The sequence below is a fragment of the Lacerta agilis genome, chromosome 8 (genome assembly GCF_009819535.1).
Source record: "Lacerta agilis isolate rLacAgi1 chromosome 8, rLacAgi1.pri, whole genome shotgun sequence".
Taxonomy (NCBI): Eukaryota; Metazoa; Chordata; class Lepidosauria; order Squamata; family Lacertidae; genus Lacerta; species Lacerta agilis.
Window position 1 is genome coordinate 68,971,149 of NC_046319.1, and position 21,274 is coordinate 68,992,422.

Consider the following 21,274-nt stretch of genomic DNA (forward strand, 5'->3'; position numbering starts at 1 on the left):
TAAAGTTTCTTAAAGGAGAATGTTCTGAAGGATGTCAAGATAGTGAGAATTGCAAGGCTCTAGTAGTGTGTCTGGAAGGTGATGTTGAAGAACTGGATCTTATTTGGGAAAATTGTCTCTTTTGTCCCTGACATTAGCAGAGGTTTATGTTTAAATTGGTCTGAACTTGTGGTGATAGTATGATTGTATTGTGTATTGTTATATTGTGTGTATTCTACGTTTAGAGTGTTTGATGGATTGGAACACAAATGAACTAACTTTATTACTCTGGGCCAAAGAGTAGACCATGTAGGAAGGAGTTATGGAATAATCATTGCGGAAGAAGAATATTGTATTTCGAGGAGGATAGTGATCCGGCATGGTCAGTATATCTTGTGAGTGTATGGGAGGCTGTCCTTATTTGGTGGGGTAACAGGTAGGAGGACTGAGGTGTGATCAATAATTGGATACCTCCTTCGTTGTGGTTAATCTGTGAGGCAAAAGGAAAGGCTGGAGGGGGCCCAAGACACCACCCTCCAAGGGCAGATATAATCTCTGTAACTATCTCCTATTCTTTTAGCAGGTGCCCTAATGCCATGTAGCTTTGCTAAGCCAGTTTTATCCCTATGCAGAGACTCTGAAACCTAAGTGGCAAAGATCCTACACAGTCTTTATGACAACACTGCCAGTGGTGAAAGTGGCTGGTGTCTGCCTCCTCATGTAGAGACAGAACCTGCCACAGCGTGCTGAAACATCCCTTGAAGCTGGAGATCCAGGGAAGCAACAAAGGCCAAGAAGCAACAAACCTGCTGCCAATGCACAGGGGAGGGGTCATTGGCCCTGTGCACGCCTATAGAAGAAAGGGAAGGAAAAGAACACTGAATGGGAGGACTGAGTGATCATATTGCCTTAATTTGTGTTGACCAGTTACCAGATAATGTGACCAGTTGAACAGTTTCTGTAATTAGTGTTAGGAATATTTGAAGTAAAAGATCCTTAGTTGTATTTGTTGTATCTGTTGATATTGTGTCCCCCATTGTTATTTTGCCTTTGTATTTTCTGTTTAATGCAATGCATGCATATGGTGATTTATAAAGTTGTGTCATGGATTCTTTAGCTCATTGCCCTTGCTAGAGAATATCAGTCATTTCCCAGGGACGCGCTGGAGAAAGAATTCCAGCGGTCCAAGAGAACAGGAGGGAATGGAAGGGGTTAATTAGCTAACCTATATATATTCACCTGAATGTATTGTTAGTCCAGTGAATGTATTAAGTATAAAAGAACTTCTTAAGCTTTACTTGCAAAAAGGAACATGGCCAGGCACAACCTCCCTGGGGATTGGCCGACACTTGCTTTCAGCTTTGCCGTTACAGTGGAGACAGCATGTGTTAAAAGAAAACACACCTGTAAAAAAATTAAGAACAACTGTACCATTCCTGATCAGGTATCTGTTTATTTAGCAGAAGGTACCCAAACCATATGACAAATTAGAATGTGAGGGTGGAGAGCAGAAGAGCAACTATCTGGGATTCTTCACTCCCAAGGGAAGGTCATATTCACACCACGCATGTTCTCCCAATAAACACGGTCAAAGTATTCGCTCTGTGCCACTGTCAGGTGATTCTTCCAGTCCTCAGAAATCCCTGGAACAACACAAGAACAAGAGGCAACAGCAAAGAAGTTCAACTGAGATTACAGTGGTACCTCGGGTTACATAAGCTTCAGGTTACAAACTCCGCTAACCCAGAAATAACGCTTCAGGTTAAGAACTTTGCTTCAGGATAAGAACAGAAATTGTGCTCTGGCAGCGGCAGCGGGAGGCCCTATTAGCTAAAGTGGTGCTTCAGGTTAAGAACGGACCTCCAGCAAGAATTAAGTACTTAACCCGAGGTACTACTGTACTTCAGTTGAAATTAGAACATTTCTTCCTCAGTCTCAGGCATGAGGCAGCCTCCTCAGGTGGCTGAGGTTAGAGGGAAAAGCACATGCCTCCTGACTTGTTTGCCCTGATCCTCTCTGCAACTATTGCACCTTCCTGCTTTGGCACTCCAGCTGGCATGTTGGTGACCTTGACCTGCTGGCTGTCTCCTTCAGCTACCTTTTCTTGTTGAATCACAGAGAGCTCCATGAGGAAAGGCAGCTGACTGAGTAGGCAGGCTCATACACTCATGAACGGTGTGTCTCTTGTTCTTCCACCAATGTAGCATTGCAGCTTTTATTTAAAGTGGAAGTCACTTGGCATCAAAAGGAGCCATTAGTAAGCAGTGGTGAGGTGCTGAGCTGCAGTGTCTGGCCCCAAAAGCCTGTTGCCCACAAGTGAAATGGAAGACACTGTTCCTTTGCTATTTAGAAGTAAGATGCAGCAGCAAGTCCCATCGGAATCTGTATGTGGAATGAAGAATTGTGACTTTCTCCCTCACATCAGGCAGGAAAACACAGTGATTTCTGTTTGCTCTCTCACACTGCCACTCCTTGGCAAACAGACATGACATTTGCTATGCTATTCCTGCCTCCCACCCATTTTAACCACTTTGAGGCTTTCCCCTATTATTCAGTGTAGATTTTATGAAATAAATAATGATGTGCAAAACAATTCAGTTTAAGTTACTTCTGTTGCTTTAGAGAAGAGGAACAGACTCTGTGGCCATGAAAACTAAGACTCGGGGAAATATGTATTTAGATATGGGGAAAGCTTTACCTGCTGAACTTCTGCTTGCTTTCCAAATAGATGCTAAGGGCACAGAATCTGCCAACTCCAGCATAAACAACCCCGAGGCGCAGGGGCGTACCCAGGATCAAAACTGGGGGGGGGGGCAAGCCATGGTCATTCAGGTTGTGACATTTCAGCACAGAAAGGTGAATGAAACCAAAATTTTAGGAAAATTATATATAATTATAGCAGTGCTTTATTACAGTAGTTATTACAATTATTTTTATTCTAGTTACCTGTCTTATACCGGGGTGGCCAACTCCCAAGAGACTGTGATCTACTTTCAGAATTAAAATCTGGCAGTGATCTACCCCTGTTTTTGGGGGGTTCAGCTCAAAGTTGTTGACCTTTTGGGGGGATAAGGAATGCCCCGTTTTTGGGGTGTTCAGTTTGTTTTTAGTTGTTGAGCTTTTTTAAGGGACTAGACCTTCTGAATTAATTGATTTAAAAACTAACTCAGCAAGACAGAAGACTGCCTGCTTTGTAAAGTGTGGCAAACTTTGAGGTACAAAACACCCAGACAAGGAAAACCAACTCAGCTAACTAGTTTACACAGATCTGAGGATCCAGTTGATGCGTGCTAGGCCTTCGATTTCACATATGGCGCCCAAACAACTGTACCCACACCACACTACCTCCAAAGTAAACCAAAAGCTATAAGCAAATGCAGTAGCAAACCTCAGAACTGAACTTAAAAACAAAAGCTGTATTCCCCTGCAACTGCAGAAAAACAGAAAAACTCCTCCCCCCCCCCACAGAAAGCCCCAAATGGCTAAAAAACTCAGTTTCCCAGGATCCTCAGTCCTCGCAAAGGAACTACTCCACCATGCAAGGGAACTCAGTTTCCCAAGCTCCCTTGCAATAATGAATCCCGGCAAATTCAGAAACTGTTCCTCTCTTGCCAGCATGATGTAGCATGGATACAAAAAGCAGGCGAGGAAGGATGAGAACCCAGGCTAAGACCATGGTCAGCCCTCGGATTCACCCCCTGACACTGCCCAAGTCTCAGCCTGCATCCCCATTTGACCAAGCAGGGTGCAGACTAGGATCCGATCTCTGATAGGCACGCCAGCTCTTTGTCGGCATGAGGGAGGGGGAAACAGCCAGCGCAACACATACACACACACACAGTGGCCAACTGTGCCTTGGCAAGAGCTCAATTATTGAGATTTTGGGAGGGGGAGAAAGACCAGTCTTGAGCTTTTTTTTCCTTTTAGGCTGCCGATAACCATTTAATTTTTTTTGCTTCTGGGGGGGGGGAGCTGCCCCCCTGGGTACGCCCATGCCGAGGCGACTACTGTGTCTTGATGGCCTTGAGAATGTGAGCCCCTCAGCCTGTTTTCAGGCAGTCCCCAGTATCAGCCAACTGTTAAAATCTTGCAGGCACACCTTGTTCTCAGAACAAAATCGGAAATTCTTTCTAGTAGCACCTTAGAGACCAACTGAGTTTGTTCCTGGTATGAGCTTTCGTGTGCATGCACACTTCTTCAGATACACTGAAACAGAAGTCACCAGATCCTTAAATATAGTGGGGGAGTGGGGAGGGGTATTACTCAGAAGGGTGGTGGGAATGGGTGATAGGCTGATAAGTGTGGAAAACCAGTTGACGACTCTAAACGGCTGCAATTAGTCTTGCAGGGAAAGGCAAGGGGTGAGATGGCTAAAGATGGCTTTGTTATGTATAATGAGATAAGAATCCAATGTCTTTGTTCAAACCAGGTTTCTCCATGGTTTTAAGTTTGGTGATTAGTTGCAATTCAGCCACTTCTCTTTCCAGTCTATTTCTGAAATTTCTTTGTATTAAGACAGCTACTTTGAGATCTTTTATAGAATGTCCTGGGAGATTGAAGTGTTCTCCTACTGGTTTCTCTGTCTTGTGATTCCTGATATCAGATTTATGTCCATTTATCCTTTGGCGTAGGGTTTGGCCTGTTTGTCCAATATAGAGAGCTGAAGGGCACTGTTGGCATTTGATTGCATACACAATGTTAGAAGATGAGCAATTAAATAGTCCTGAGATGGTGTGTTTGATGTTGTTGGGACCAGTAATGGTGTTATCCGGGTTTATGTGGCAGCAAAGTTGGCATCTGGGTTTATTGCTTTGTTCTCAGAATAATTTCTTGGTTTGATTTGTATGTTCATGCGTTAAAGGTAAACATAAGGAAAGATGTTGCACAAAGAGAAAGGTGTGCAATTCTGCTTACTGTCCCCATTTTGGCTCTGGCTCCACCTCTTGCTGTAGTTGCTGATTGACTTTTTCTGTGAGAAAAGGTTATTCACCCCTGGCATGCAGCATTATGGCCTTATTCCGTGGCACTGTATGGAAACCAATGTTTTTACCTTTCCTCATGAACTTTGCTTTTGTGTGGTCAAAAATGCTCTCTGGTATTAAAGAAAAGTTGGACATCTTGTTGTCCTTCATCTTCTGGAAGGAGGCGTTTTCCACCACAGACTCAATTTGCTGGCTGTTCAGCTCATTGCCAAGAAAACGACAGATCCTCTGCACACTGCCTCGAAGGTCCTGCAGAAGGGGAATTAAAGGACTGATATGAAGCCTTAGAGCCTTACATGATATACAGAGCTTGCCCTTGATCAAGAGGCACACAAAAGGCATTCATTCCAGTTTGGAGTGCACATTTGGCAAAGTTGATACCATGAGGGTGTGGAATTCGCTGCTATCACTGTGCAGAAGCCATCCTATCTCAGGCTGCCAATACAATACAATATTTCAAAACAAAATAATCTGGTAGTGTGTGGACACAGTCAAGCCTGTACCTGCTGTAGTTCTTCATAAGTGATGAAGAAGATGTTGGCTCTATCCTTCATCTCCATCCAGCCTTTCACATGGTCAAACCAGGAACCAAAAAGCACTGGAGGAGCAAATAGGGAGCAGTAGAGAGATGTAAAGAGGTGCCAGGGAAACGGAAAGAATGCTATTGAAGATGTAGTGGAAACAGCAATGAGGAACCTAGAAAATAACATATTGCTTCCATTCTCACCCATTTGTTAAGGGCATTTAATAATTTCTTAAAAGGAAATGACTATTGTGGCACTTAACCCCATTTCTCCCTTTCTCTATGTAGCCAACTGCAAATTATACTTCTCTGATGGCGATGGAACAAGCTGCAAGATTCGGAGCTCACAGATAACAGAGCTGGAAACAGTGCTGGCTACACTCAGGGAAGTAAACTCTCTTTCATTCAAATATCTGTATTTTGAACACATGGACTTACTGAGATTCTATCGGCATTGATAGGCTGCGAGGAGTGTTCTGGGCAGAACGCCAGCTGCTGATTACCAACACCTCCTTCTGTGTCCTGCTCCTGGAAGCTGCTTTCAGCAGTATCCACAGAGAAATTTAAACTTAAAGCAAACCTCTAATTCCAGACTGAATAAACTCAAGTACTCAAGTACTCTCTACCTTCCCTCTGGTTAAGAAACCAATACTGATGAGTCATCTACTTCTACTTGCACTATTATGCCAGTTAGAAAAACGTAACAGGGACCCAGAGGACCCAGAGGAAGCAGCTCCAACACCAGCTTCCAAGCAATCTAAGCTGGAGGAATTTTTAATAATAAATCTGTTTTTACAGTTTTAAACAAAAAACCGTTCTCTCCTCTCGAGGAGAATGATGATGATGAAGAGGAGAATAACAGAGATGGGAATGCAAAAACAGATCCAATAAAGGGGCAAGTTGACCTTGGACATTTAAGAGAGGAAGGAATAACAAGTGGGGAGAATACCCAGCTAACTTTAATTGCTAGAACAGTGGAGCATATTTTCAATCAAATTAGAGGTATTGCCTCCCAAGTAAGCAAATTATCTGAAGAGGTTCTCAACCTATCAGCCAACAATAAACAGGCACTAGCTGTACATCAAAGCTCCAAAGGGAAATGGCGACAAGAGCTGACCCCTAAGCATGAGACAGAATGCATAGAAACCTTTAAAACTACTAAAATAAATTCTTCCTACCTAATTTTCCAACCAAAGCAGATCTGTATGATAATACGTGGAAGACCTTACCAAACCCCTAGCTGGAGAGGGATCCGGCAGTCCAAACGACATTTATCAGTTCTGCTTGGTGTTGGACTAAAAGAAATTGATTTAGTGGGTATGGAAGTACTGAATACCACAAATCAAATCCAAAAAAATCAGGCTAACCTTCTCCTCTCCTAAACTGCCTACAATGATTCACAAATCGAAATTTAGACTGATATGCAGAGGAGTTTTTCCAAATCAGGTGTTCCGCAATTCTAATGTCACACCACTATGTAAGAGGAGGACTGATTCCACAGAGGAGGCCACAAAATTAAGATCTGAGCCACAAAGGGAAGTAACATCAGCACAAAAAATCCTGACAAATAGAGAAGAACAGACACGACTGAGTTGAACTTTCAGAGCCATGTCCATCATCAATACGAGCAGGAGAGCCAAAAGGACAACTGACGCCCTTAGACAATCAACTACAGGAACCTGAACACTCTGTAAACACCTTGGATGAAGATTTTCTTAGCCCTTTAAGGACCTCCCAAGAGCAGAGCAACAAGTAGTCATAAAGAGGCTTGACCATATGAATCAGATATTGAAAGAGTTCCAAAAATCAGAGGTAGAGACTGATATTAGACCTCATGGCCATAATAGAATGATAACAATAGAACCACCGGAGTTCTGGACAAAGATGAGATACCTGGAGGAGGAGGAATCAGGAACTGAACCTAAGAAATCCCCATGGGTGAGCAAGGTGCAAAGAAAAGGGCCGGTAAATACAAATGTGAGTGTTCCAGGGACAATGACCGAAGTAATTGAACAACTGGATCATTATAATAGCAATAGTAGTTCTCTCCTAGCTAATGACCCCCACTTTGCAGCACACGCAGCTCTAAAATTCTTCCAAACGTACAGAAAGATCAAACAGCCCTTCAACCATCTCATGAAGAAGAGAGAGACTGACTGCCAATAGACCAGCATAAAGCCACCCTCTTAACCTGGAATGTAGCTGGGTGGGCAGTAGCCTCCAAGAACACTCAATTCACGGATTTCCTTTCACAATATCACATCATCTTGATCCAGGAAACCTGGACCAGGAATGACATAGTATTAAAGGGGTATCATTGCTTTAAAATCGGAGCTGAATCAGGAAAGAGATACGGCAGAGCAAAAGGGGGTTTGGGGACCCTTATCTCCACCAAAATGGGCTCTACACCAAGGCCCCTACCTTCCCTAAAGACAACTGCCATGGCTACCTTGCTCCATCTAAAAGAGAAGACTCTACTAATCATAAATGTATATATGCCTCCAGCATGCCAGAAATCTGATATCAGAGCCCAATGGAGTGAGTTGGAAGGATATGTGGCAGATCTCATCATACAGAACCCCAGTGCAATGGTGGTACTGGGAGGGGACCTAAATGCTAGACTAGGACCGAATAATCAAACTTTATACACATGTTTTGGCCAAATCCCACCTGACTGGGAGGCTGTAGGGCCACTAAAAACTCGAGCCTCAAAGGATCAAATGTCAAATTTTGCAGGTCTCTGTCTAGCCCAATGACCTATAAACTAGGTCTCTATATTCTAAATGGGACCCTGGGAAAGGACCACCCAGCAGAGTTCACTTTCCTGTCTGGAATTAGGATGAGCGCCATAGACTATATAATTGTCTCGGAAGACCTTCTGCAATATACAAACAATATGGAGGTTCTAGCCAGATGCGAGAGTGATCACTTCCCGGTCTTACTTTATCTAACGGGAATCATACAAAAGGAACATAACGAGGGAGATCCCGAGTGCACCTTAAGGCCTGTAGGAAAAACCCTATGCCGGGCCAAATGGACCCCCTCACTAAGTTCAAAAGTTACTAAAATGTTGAACACGGAAACCTTACAGAACATTCGTACCACTCTGATAAAAGCTGAGTCGCCAGAGACCCTCCTGTCAGCCTACAAGGACTTGGTCAAAGAACTACACCGAAATCTTAGCAGGCCAGAGCAGAGATACCATCAGCAATGTCAACATCATTCTAGACCATGGTTCGACAAAGACTGCATTAGCGCGAAAAAAGCCTTTATAAACGCACATCAAACATTTGCTGCAAATGCAACTCACTCAGCTGCACTAGCTCTCCTATATCAAAAAAGACATTATAAGCAGGTGCTGGCACAGGAAAAAAAAGGAAGCAGTAAAAAATAACTGGTCACAGGTCATACAGGCAGCTAAATCAAACAATCCAGCCCTTTTTGGAAGGTCATAAAATGCTCCCAACCAATAAACTACCAAGGGAAGAAAACTCACATAACACCAGAAATTTGGGAGTCACATTTTAGAGAACTCTACAAGGATAGAGCAGGGGGGGGAGAGCTTCAACCCCCCGAAAATATTCTGGACCTCCCAAAATGGGCTCCTGTGACATCATTAGAAATCGAAAGTCTAATAGCCCAACTGAAATTGGGGAAAGCACCAGGCGCAGACCTAATACCCGCAGAGGCCATTAAAAATAATTCGATTTTTGGGTCCCAACTCTAGCCTCACTTTTCACTGGCATAGATACTTATGGATACATCCCTGAGACTGGGGGCTGTCAATCATAGTCCCGATATACAAAAAAGGGGAAAGGATGACCCGACCAACTATAGACCAATCAGTCTTCTTATACATAAGTAAACTATATGCAAGACATTTGCAGTGGAAACTGGAAGAATGGCTTCGACAAGAAAATATTTTGGCAGATGAACAAGCGGGATTCCGAGAAGGTCGTACGACTATAGACCAATGCCTAGTCCTTCAACATCTGATAGAGAAGTATTCATCTAGTAAAATTGCTTCTCTTTACGTGGCCTTCATCGATTTCAGAGCAGCTTCGATTCTATTTCCAGAACAAAACTATGGGAAAAACTGGAGACCTCCACGATAGATAGACGTCTGTTATATCTAATACGCATGCTATATGAAGGGACGTCATTAAAAGTGCGCTATACCTCCCAGGGCCATGTATCCAAGGCAATAGAAACAGAGAAGGGAGTTAAGCAGGGATGTATATTGGCCCCATCCCTGTTTAATTATTACATAAATGATATGATCCCTCATCTTTCTGATATAAATTTCCATCCTCCGAAACTTGCAGGAAATCAGGTTTCAGTACTGCTCTATGCAGATGACGCTGCAATCCTCTCTAGAACACCGATCGGCCTTAAAAGAGCCATGAAAACACTAGCTGCATATTGCACAGAGAGCAAATTAGAGCTCAATTATCAAAAAACTAAAATTATGGTCTTCGCAAAGAGGCCCAAAACATATGTGTGGTCTATAGACGGGCATAAGATTGAACAGGTTACCTGTTTAAATATCTAGGTATAGCCCTGCACTCATCAGGAAGTAGGAAGACCCATGGCATGTACGTTGCAGGGAATGCCCAGAGAAGTGCCAATGCTATCCTCGGGTACCTCAGGTCTAAAGGTGGGAATTATATATCAGCAGCCTTAAAGTTGTTTGAGGCCAAGTCAATTGCACAATTGCTATATGGTGCTCAACTAGGCCCATTTACCAACTATGCCCCTTTAGAGGTGGTGCAATCCAAATTCCTGAGATCTGCTTTACAAGTACCCAGATATGTCTCCAATGCCACCATACGCCTCGAGACTGGAGTTCTAAGAATCGAGGCAAGAGTGTGGCTGGCCATTTAAATTATTGGCTGAGACTAGTCTTCTTCCCGAGTGGCCTGGCTCCGTTGACCATCAAAGATGACTTCCAAACAACATGGAAAGGAGCAGTGGGAAAAATAATAGCAACCCTGGGATTTAATCCACAAACCCTGCTTGCCATGGGGTATGAAGGAGCAAGAAACACTATTAAACAGCGAGTGGTAGACACTCAAAGACAATCTGACTTGGCCAGCTCCCCAAGATTTCTGATTAGTGAAAATAGACGATATTTGACCACCCAAATGCCATATGTAGCTAATCTTGAAATTCCAAAGCAGCGAAGGGCATTCACTTTGGCCCGATGTCGGGCATTACCTTCAGCAATGCAAGAAGGCTGTTACGAGAAGATACCCCATGAAGAAAGGAAATGCCCTTGTGGTGCGGGGCAGCAGGAAACATTAGAACATGTCTTCTTCTACTGCAAGTATTATACGGACGTCCGAGCAAGGTTTATCCAACCCATTTTAGATAAGTTTCCTGGGCTTTCAGAACAACATAATATCTCATTGCTATTACAGGATGAAAGCCCAGAAATCACTTACGCTGTCGCCAGATTCTGTGCAGCCTTGATAGATATACGTCGAAAGATGGTCTGTGATGTAAATCGACTTTAAATAGTGGCCTAAAATATTGTTGGATCTATATTTTAGTAGCCTATCTCATAGAACCGATACCCGAGTCTAAATTTTATTAGTTATATCTATGTTTAGTCAATGATTTTAAGGACATGGTTTAAGTTGGGCTGGATATGTAGTGAATATGCCCTCATCATGTAATGAGTACCCATTTAAACATATTTTTTACATTGTTTTTATAAATGTAAATATCTTGTTTTATGCTGGTCTGTGACCGAATAAAGTACATTCATTCATTCATTACTTCTCTGATAAGACTATAGGGTTAGCTAAGAAGAGAGCCTTTCTGGTAGTGGACGTTGTGCTGGATTGGAGCAAAAGAGACTGGCTGATCTGCCTCCTTCCATACCTTCCCCACTCAGGAACCTCTCCATGTACACTTCCATTGTTTCATAATCCTTCAAATCTTTAAAGGCTTGGAAGAAGTGGTAGCCTGAAACCATCACATCTCTGGGGTTACGCATTGTGTAGACTACCTGTAACAGAGGCAGAGCGACATTTAGGGAGAGCCCAGGCAGCTCTAACATTAGGAATAGGGAGACAGCCACCATAGGCACCGGGCACTGTCTCGTGAAAGGCATATTATTTACTGTTGTTAGATATATCCCCATTGATGTGCTCTATGGGGAGCTGGAAGGAACTCGGCATTACAAAGATATCTGTAAACATGATATGAAGGCTGGCCAACATCAATCCCACCATGTGGGAATCCTTTGCAGACAACCTTAGTGCCTGGAGACCGACAGTCAGGTTGTGTGTCCATAGCAGTGACCATAGGAGGAATGTCTGCTGGGAGAAGCACAGAGAGAAGAAACACCATGATGCATCTGCAGCAGCACAACCAGACGCCTTCATCTGCCCCAGCTGCAACAAAACATGTCTCTCCATCATTGGCCTCTACAGCCATAGCAGGCGCTGTAATCTTCCAACAGTTTTGACTTCATCCTCAAAGGTGTTGGGTTTTTATTTGAGTGATCAAAATTGCACCTGAGCCGGTCTGATGTCAATACTGTCTGTTTAAGAAACAGAAGAAACAGGTGCCAGTGTTTTGTTCTTAATTGCCCAAAGTGTGGGCGTTACTCTGTGTATATAAGGCTCTGTTGGGAAGCAGTTTCTTCTTGGGAGTTTTGAGAGGTTTGGGGAGTGTGAGTTCTTTGATAAAGCGTATTTGGAACTACCGGTAGTTTAAAAAGACTCTCTGAGAGAAGGCTAGCAGCTAATTGGGAGTTCTAACTACATTTGCTTAAAACTAAAGTCTAGATTAGAAATTAGAAAATTTTCTTTTACTCCTGGTGGCCTGTTTTTTCTTCTTTTGACTCTGCAGGAAGCGTACTTTTATGGGCCACTATTATCTGGGGTGTGGGTTTTTCTTTTGCACCTTTGTTCAGTACCCAGTTAATTTTCTATCAAAATACACTCTCCTCCATTGTCTCCCGAAATGGACAGATGCCAACCAGATGTATCCAGTGTTATTCCTACTCAGAGTAGATCTACTGAAAATAATGACTAATGTAGGTGAATTAATTTGATGGGTCTACTCAGAGGAAAACTTTCTTTGCTGCATCCCATTGCGTTTATTGCCTGAATGAAGTGCTTGTAAGATTTTGCACCTCAAAGCCAAAATAACTTGCCGGGTAATAGGTTATAATCTGCTTCTGCCTCACGTACCACCATGTCTTATGCCACCCCTGATTTTTTTGGTGGGGGAAGAGTTGCTTTTTGTCTCCCTACCCTTTTCAGGTTGGATATCAACCTTTCTTACCTCTTAGTGACCTACTTAAATTCCTGTTGGGCCTACGAGATCGATATTTCTACAACAAATAGTCCCTTCCTTTGTCTTTCGCTTTTGCCCTTTCTCCTTACATAGGCTTCCTTACAGACTAACCACTTCCCCCCAAAAAAATTTTTTTGAAAGCTGTGGTGTGGATTAACTCTCAACAAGATGCTTCCATGTCTTTTCAGAAAAAGTGGGAGTTACTCATAGGAGTTTTGATAAGAACCACAACACATGGGGAGAATATGTTGAAGCCTTCTCCATCTAGTTAAATCTTTCCACCCAAAATGCTCTAGGAGCAATTGTTTCACCAAAAGCTAGTATATTAAATTTTTATTAAATTTTCTAATTTACATTTCAAAATATTCACTTAGACAACCTTAAATCAACCTCCCTTCTTCGCTTTCCGTGGTTCATTTTGCAAACTATACATCCGTGCATATGTTACATGAACCAAACCATTCAGTAATCCATTGTTAAATCCATCAAAACTTTTTAACACTGTTAAATATATCTTAATACTACCGGCATTTTTAATGAACACAATTTCACCCATACATTTTCCAGGCCCTTCCTACCAGATCTTCTTGCAGCAGATTCTGTATTTGCCTTCCCCTTAGCTCTTAGTAGGCTGAGGAGGAAAAGTCTGGTTCTGGAGTGCAGGTGCATGTCTGGTGCCCTAGAAGAAGTGTGCAAAGACTGAGCAAATCATGTTGCTTAACAGGTCCAGGAACCTAGGCTGGGGCTTTCTAGGGGGCCTCAAGCCTCTTCTTCGGTGAGGTTTTCTGAGCATATGGGTTATCAAGGCAAAGGACCTGGGCTGACCGTGCATGTAGTCCATGACCAATGCAAGTTCTCCTGCAATCAGGCAACTGTTAAGGAGATATCCAGTATTCCCCCCAATCCTGTAGTGCAAAATAGGGCATCCTCTAGTAAAGGGGCTGTGTCAAGTGCCTGTGCTCCAGAGTCCCCCCACGTCTGTGTGGCAGAAAGGCAGGAGTCAAGGGCAGGCTTGCTGTGTCAACTGTTCCTCTCTTACCTTGGCTTTGGAGTGGAGGAAGGACTTGGGGGAAAGCTGAATGGCAGGTGAGTAGACAGGAGCCTGGGGGGAGGATATTTCAAGGCCGCCTTCAGCTCATCAGGAGTATCGATCCAGGGTGCCCTTTCACGCAGTGGTAAATTCTAAACCCATGAGGGGTCCCCATGACTCCGGATTAACTCAACACCTCTGACATCCAGTGGGTACCTAGGAGGAAGCCCACTAGTCAGTCCTTTTTCCATAAATCCACTTGGGTTAGCAATGCACACCTTTCGATGATCTGGTTCCATTTTCTTACTCTGCCCACTAGTGAATGCCTGGCCATCGTGAAATCAGTTAGTGGATCATAAGAATTGGAACAGATCTTTGCCCACAGCTTGCTCCTCAGCACCCTTCTATGGGACAGGATTTCCAAAATTCAGGACTGGTGCAGCTTAGTGAAGTTGAAACAATTTGGAAGTTTGACATGAAATGTTTGTGGACTTTTCTCAGGACCAGGTGGTTGTGTTTTAGGGTAATAATAATAATAATAATAATTTTATTTATACCCCGCCCTTCCCAGCCAAAGAACCGGGCTCAGGGCGGCTAACATCAATTAAAATCACAACAAAACCTGGACTACTTCATTTACTTCTGACATTCTTATCACTCACATTTTACACCAACTTACATAATTTAACTTTTGTATTACTTGAATTCTTTAACTACTGTATTTTTCGCTCCATAAGATGCACTCGACCATAAGACGCACCTAGTTTTTAGAGGAGGAAAACAAGAAAAAAAATATATTATTTTCTAGCAAGAGCCACACAGAGCATGTAAGCGGCTCTCCCTTAGCTTGTTTTGCAGTGAGCTGGGAGAAGGGGCAGAAGGGGCTCCTGTCCATCCCTCCTCTCGCCTTGCTGTAAAGCAAGCAGACCTTGAGCTCAAGGTCCTCATCCTGCCATGCGTTCTACGGAGGGCTGCCTCCAAAGACGCTTCGGACACTTCAGCCAGTGCAGAATAGAGTATGTACAGAATGGAATGGATATCAAACATATTCCTTAGTTTGATGTAGGATAGCACTATGCCTGATGATGCTGAATGCCAACTACACAGAGTATTATAACTGAAAGTACTGGAATGCCAAACAGCAATGGACAATGCACAAACCCTTTAGCATTAGGTAAATAATGTGTGGTTTATCTAGGCTGTGGTCGGACATTTAAATGCAGAGAGAAGGAAGGAAAGAAAGAAAGAAAGAAAGAAAGAAAGAAAGAAAGAAAGAAAGAAAGAAAGAAAGAAAGGGTGAAAGAGAGAGAAAGGAAGGAAGGGGTGAGAGAGAGAGAGGGAGGGAGGGGAGGGAGGGAGGGAGAAGGAAGGAAGGAAGGGGCGAGAGAGAGGAAGGAAGGAAGGAAGAGGCGAGAGAGAGGGAGGGAGGGAGGTAGAAGGAGAAGGAAGGAAGGAAGGGGGGAGGGAGAGAGAGAGAGAGAGGGAAGTAAGGATGGAAGGATGGATGGATGGATGGATGGATGGATGGAAGCACAGCACCCAAGCGGCTCTTGCTTGACAGCGAGCTGGGAGAAGGGACGGACGGACAGGAGCTCCCGTCTGCTCCGCCGCCTCCCAGCTCGCCGCAAAGCAAGCCGGGCAGGCTTGGTAACCAGCAGCGCGGGGGCGGGGAAGAAGGGGCATCCCGAAAACACCACTTTTGGGATGCCCCTTCCCCCCCTGCCACTGCCTTCTGTGCCTGCCTTCCTTGGGCTCCTCCTTTAAAGCAAGCGTAGGCGTGTGAGTCTGGCTTAGCCCGGAGAGGCTGTCGCTTTTGCAAGCGGAACGACAGCCTCTCCGGGGCTGAGCCGGGCTCTCGCTTTGCTTGGGAGGATTTCGGGTTGCTCGCCCCTTCCCTGCTGCTGGAAGCCATGGCTCCAGTGGCAGAGGCATCCCTTCTGCTCAAGGGATCCCGCTGCTGTCCAGTCCCTTCACTTCATAAGACACACAGACATTTTCCCTTTGTTTTTAGGAGGGGAAAGGTGCGTCTTATGGAGCAAAAAATAAGGTACCGAAATGTTCCTTTTTCAGATGCCCATTTTTCATGTAACTCTTCATTTTGGACCTGGCTGCCCATAAAATAAAATAAAACTTGTGAGAAATGCAAACATTATTAATGTATGTGTCATACAAACACCTTGTAGTTACGACAAACCCCCATTGTTCTGCCTGACACTGAGGTTCAGTGCCGGGGGCCTTCTGGTGGTTCTCTCACTACAAGAAGCCAAGTTACAGGGAACCAGGCAGAGGGCCTTCTCGGTAGTGGCACCCGCGCTGTGGAACTGCCTCCCACCAGATGTCAAAGAGAAAAACAACTACCAGACTTTTAGAAGACCTCTGAAGGCAGCCCTGTTTAGGGAAGCTTTTAATGTTTAATAGATTGTTGCATTTTAATGTTCTGTTGGAAGCCACCCAGAGTGGCTGCGGAAACCCAGCCAGATGGGCGGGGTATAAATAATAAATTATTATTATTTGATTCGTCCTTATGTTCAATGGCCATAATTAAACATGGGGGGAGATTAGATATTTTATTGCTTAATATTCTTTGTGTGCTTCATATTTAAAGTTATTGAAGTGATAAATAATACCATACAAAGAGCTGCCTTGTTAAGTTCAGAGTCTATGCATCACCAGTTGCACCACTGACCTGACTAGGGTTAAGCGATGTTCACTATATCATCATTCAACAATTGGAATTCATTTTCTCTGAGTGGAACGAATGAGAAAAAGGTTTCCCCCTATATTTGAAATAAGCCATTGATGACACTGAAAAACTGAATATATGAGGAGAGAAAGAGAGATTATGCCACATCCTTAGGGACATTCAGGTAGCTACTGTGTTAGAACCAAACTATGGAGATAACTGGGGAGCAGAAGCTTTCAGGAGGTGGTGATTGGACCAGCAAGAGATGTTCTAATGATGCCACCAGGCATGATGGAAAATATTCCAATGAACTCTGATTACACATCATATCAGGCTTTCAAATCTTAGTAAGATCATGGGCACGAATTAGTCACACAATTAACTCAAATCACCTCCCTGGGCAGCAGTCAACCTGGGCTCCATACCTTCCAACACTCTGAATCCAGGACACCATCTTACCAAACACCATCTTACTGTTTTTTATCGCGAGAGCACGGCGGCCATTTTGGTTGTCATGAGTTCACATGATTTCGTGTCACGTCCCCCCTGTCGGGTTACATACAATGTTGTGTAGCCTAGTAAGTCTGCAGGCTTGAGCTTGCTTGAAAAGTAAAAGAAGCTGATGCAATAGACCTGCAAACCTTACTGTGTCAGAGTGACACAGCAAGAGTGTGCCGACAGATGATTGGCTGTTGTCTTGTATTAAAGGGGAACCTGTTAAGCAGGGTGTGGTGGTGTAGAGTGGAGTCAGAGAGAGTGAGAGTGAAGTTGTCCTACTTGTCTTTGTATGAACTGTCTGTGTATATAGCTCACAATAAAAGAATACTGCACTAAAGAACCTGTGGCTTTTGCACTTCTCTGCTACAGCGCCGTGGAGCAATCTGCCCCCCCCAAAAAACCTGCTTTTCCCAGGAATGGCACCCAAAAACACGCATTTGAGGGCACCATGCAAGATCACAGCCCTGAAAAAAGCACCATAAAATTGCACAAGATCAGGGCAATCAAAATGGCCCCCGTTCTCTCGCAGTAAAAAAACAGGATGACCCATTTTTTTTCTGGGATGCTTGTGGAGTATGAGGGTCTGGAAACAGGGCATTATAGGTGTGGGGCCGGGGAGAAGCAGAGCCCAGCCATGGGCCTGCTGGATCCTAAGCTGCCCTATCCCCCCGAGGAGAGCCTGATCTGAGCCCTTCAGCTGAGCCAGTATGGACCTGCAACAGCAAAAAAAGAAAAGAGAAGCTGTCCCTCTCCCCCACCATTTCCACCCTGGCTGGCATGAGCTTTCAAACCTTTGGATGTGGTGGTCACTGTTGGTTTGCTACTCCCCTGGCAATCTGGGGAAAGCAGGATGCTCTCATGCTCCAACTTGTCCCTGTTTGCCCTACCTAGCCTGTCTGTGTCCTTGGTCAATCTCCTGTTCTTGTGTCCCAATCTTGTTGCTGTTTGGAGGGGGGTGCCTTTTAAACTTTTTTTAAAAAACTATATTACTAACCAGAAAAAAAATACTGCCTTGATTTATGGATCAGTGGAGGAGAGGATTATTTCAGAGTAAAGGAACAGATGGGCTAGATTTCAGCAAAATGTAATTTGGTTTGGCAACTCAACCAGTAACTTTTGATATGATAATTAGGGTGTTACAAGTTTTCTGTGCTGGGGCGTAACCTTTAAAGTCCTAGCCCAACTTCTCATGCAAAAACCTGAGAAACCTTTTACCTGACATTTACACCATTGCACATAACTGTGGTTGCGTACCCATTAATGTTCCTCAGATGAAAATGCTCCCGGGGTGACTGGCGGTGTGTGGGGAGTGGCAGGAGGGGCCGCCGCTTGTCACCCCCATGCGCCGCCACTCCCTCCGTCACCCGGGAGCAGCAGCGCACGGCCCACCTCCAGCCAGTGGCGAAAAAAGCCGCTGAAAGAGGGGGCTTTCCCCCTTTCAGTGGCTTTTTTCGCCGCTCTGCTCCCTGAGCGGAGCCCACGGGGAAAGGAGAGGGGCGGGTCAGTGAGAGGAATGACACCCCCCTTGCTGGCCCAACCCCTCTCCTTTCCCGGGGACAGCTCCGCTCACGGAGCGCAGCGGGAGAGGGGCGGGCCAGCTGGCCCGTGCGTAGGCGTCGCTCCGTGCGCATGCGTCATGACATCATGCGCACGGAGCGATGCCCCACCCCCATGGGTGCCGCTTGGCTTGCCGCCCCCGGCAGCCCAGGGGCTAGCTACGCCCCTGCAAACAGGTGGATGGCTGCCAAAAGCAGACAGTTCAGGGAGGGGAGTTAGCTGAAGGAGCAGGTCTCTCAGCAGAGCCAGTGAATAGACCTGTCTCCTCCTTCTGCTGCAGTCATTTATAGAATATAGCAGTTAATTTAAAATCCCTGCATGTTCCAATCTGGAAAAGAGAAGAGGGCAATTGGGGAATAGTTCTTCAAGGGCAGCCAGGTTGACTACATCCCTCCCCCCCCCCCCGTTTGAAAAGGGGACTTACCGGTACTGTGTGAGGAATCCTTGCAATAGGTCAGTCCTGATACCTGGAAACAGGAGGAGTTGGGAAAATGTCAGGTTATTTAAAACCCAAGCGTGTTCCAACCTGGGAAAGGGAAGGAGGCAATTTGGGAAAAGTCATTCGAGGAAGAAAAAGAAGGTTGAGATGACCTGAAAGAAGGGAGGCAAACCTTGAAATACTTTCAATTTTGGGTTACCACATTTGTTCTTGCAAAATACAGGAGAGGTTGGGGTGGGGGCAGTGATTTCAAAGGAATCCATTACAATCCATTGCAGCCTAACAGGATGGCCCCTCTGGAATTTGTCACACACACACATAAACATGAATTTGTAAATCTGTGCTTTGCTACCCAGAGCTTGAATACATGACCTTTCACACACATGCAGGGAAAGCGGAAGAATTAGATGCTGGAGGGGGAATCCCCACTCCCACATCTAGAGTCTCATAAGGAGAAGCCTTCGCCTCCCTTCCCCTGAAAAAGTGAAAAAGCAAGAAAGAGCAACCATTTGTCCATCTTCAGTCCCAGGGGAAACTCACGCCCACTCCCTTAATGTGAGATGGATAAAAATGGTCAAAGCGTTCGTTCTGTGCCACTGTGATGTGGTGTTTCCAATCCCCGGGGAGCCCTGAAAGACCACAAGAGGGACTCGTAACCACAAAGATGTTCAGCCAGAATTATTTCAGCACTGGCTTCAGTTCCTGATTAACTTTATCCATTGGTCAATGGCACTTCACAGGAAAAGACTCTCCACCCACCCCGCCCCACCCCCTTTGCCTAATGGCCTTTATCTATGGACTCCACCATAAGCTTTTTGTTACCTGTCAGCACAAGCGGCTGTTTACTTTGCATCAAAATACTTTCTCACTTCTGAGATGAGATGGGTATAGACTCATTCTTCACTTTCCTGAAGGAGTAGTTTTCCACCACAGAGTCAATTTGCTGGCTGTTCAGCTCCTTGCCAAGGAACTGGCAGATCCTCTTCACACTCCCTCGAAGGTCCTACAGAAGGGAAAAGGAAATGACTGTGAAGCTGATTAAGAGGCACACAGAGGGCATTACTGCTAGTTTGTAGGATGCATTTAACAATACTGATGCCATGAGTATATTGACCTCTCAGCCACCATGGTGCAGAAGCCAGAGTAGAATCCTGTTCTCAAAAAAATTGCCTCTCTTTTTGTCTCAGACTGCCTCTTGGCCTGCTCAGCACCGAAGGAGCATCTGAGACAGCAGCAGACCTTGGTTGTGCCCACACTAGGGCACTAACATATGCATGGGTCACTGAGTCCATGTGCAAATTTGTTTGCCTTCATCCACATATGAGCAGTTTTGATTTTATGCCTCCAAAATCCATCCAGTTGCTTCCTGTCTATACTAGTGGGTGATGCTTGATGGAATGTTTTCATGCTGTGTGTCTCCCCATTCCCTCTCAATTAGTATATCCTTGTCCTTCACAAGTTCTGGAAAACTGAGGTCCATTGTGCGCACACTTTAAAAAAAATTGGGGGGGGGGAGAGGAGGAGGAATACAATATTTTTTAATCTATGAGATTTGCACAAAATAGCAAACAATAATAAATTTGTGTGTGGTTCCGCATGTTGTGGGCATGCATGCAAGTATTTGTTTCCCTGTGCACAGACACCTAAAAGAAAAGGTCTTTTTTGAAGTAAGAAGTTGAAGAAAATACAAGTAAAAGGAGATATTGAAATAAATACAAAATAGCTAATCTGACGGCATTCCTGGTCTGACGTGGGACAAAGGAAGGGCACTCTGCATATGATATAAAGCTATTTTCCATTAAACGGCTATCATACTAGGTTTAATCATGAAGAGAGGCAGAAAGGAATACTACACGTTTAAATATATCTAGCAAACAGTACCAGAATTTACAAAAATGAGAATGATGATAACCTTTTGTAAACTTCTTTGAGGTTGTGTTTTTTTTTTAATCAAGTGCTATATAGATTTTATGAAATAGATAAGCAATAAATATGGTGAGGTAGCTATGGATGTGTGAATATAACAATGGGCTCATCTACACTTCTGCTTCTCTGCCACTTCCCCCCAGGAAAGCCCACTGTTTATAGCTGAATTGGAGCAAACATCCATCAGGTTTTTCTCCAGATGGACGTTTGCTCAGACTTGGCGCCATAGAGCAGGTTTTCCAGGGGAAAGCAATGGGGCAAATACAAAACGACTTGGACTCATGCCTAGAAAGTATGAGTTACAAGCAGAAAACCAGCTGGACCCATGCTTCCTAGCTATGGGACA

General features: G+C 44.5%; 1 protein-coding gene across 2 annotated transcripts in view; it reads right to left on the reverse strand.

Moving 5' to 3' along the window:
• Nucleotides 1-1,411: 1,411 nt before the first annotated feature.
• Nucleotides 1,412-21,274, reverse strand: part of LOC117051588 (sulfotransferase 2B1-like) — a 36,931-nt gene continuing 17,068 nt past the window's right edge. Inside the window, exons 5-7 of one of the 2 annotated variants that reach the window (XM_033158130.1) lie at nucleotides 5,465-5,559; nucleotides 5,030-5,210; nucleotides 1,412-1,622 (exon numbers count right to left, since the gene is read on the reverse strand). In XM_033158130.1, coding sequence (XP_033014021.1) covers nucleotides 1,513-1,622; nucleotides 5,030-5,210; nucleotides 5,465-5,559 — 386 coding nt within the window. In that variant the 3' untranslated portion in view covers nucleotides 1,412-1,512. The remainder of the gene's footprint in view (nucleotides 1,623-5,029; nucleotides 5,211-5,464; nucleotides 5,560-21,274) is intronic. The other variant, XM_033158129.1, reaches the window with a different exon arrangement.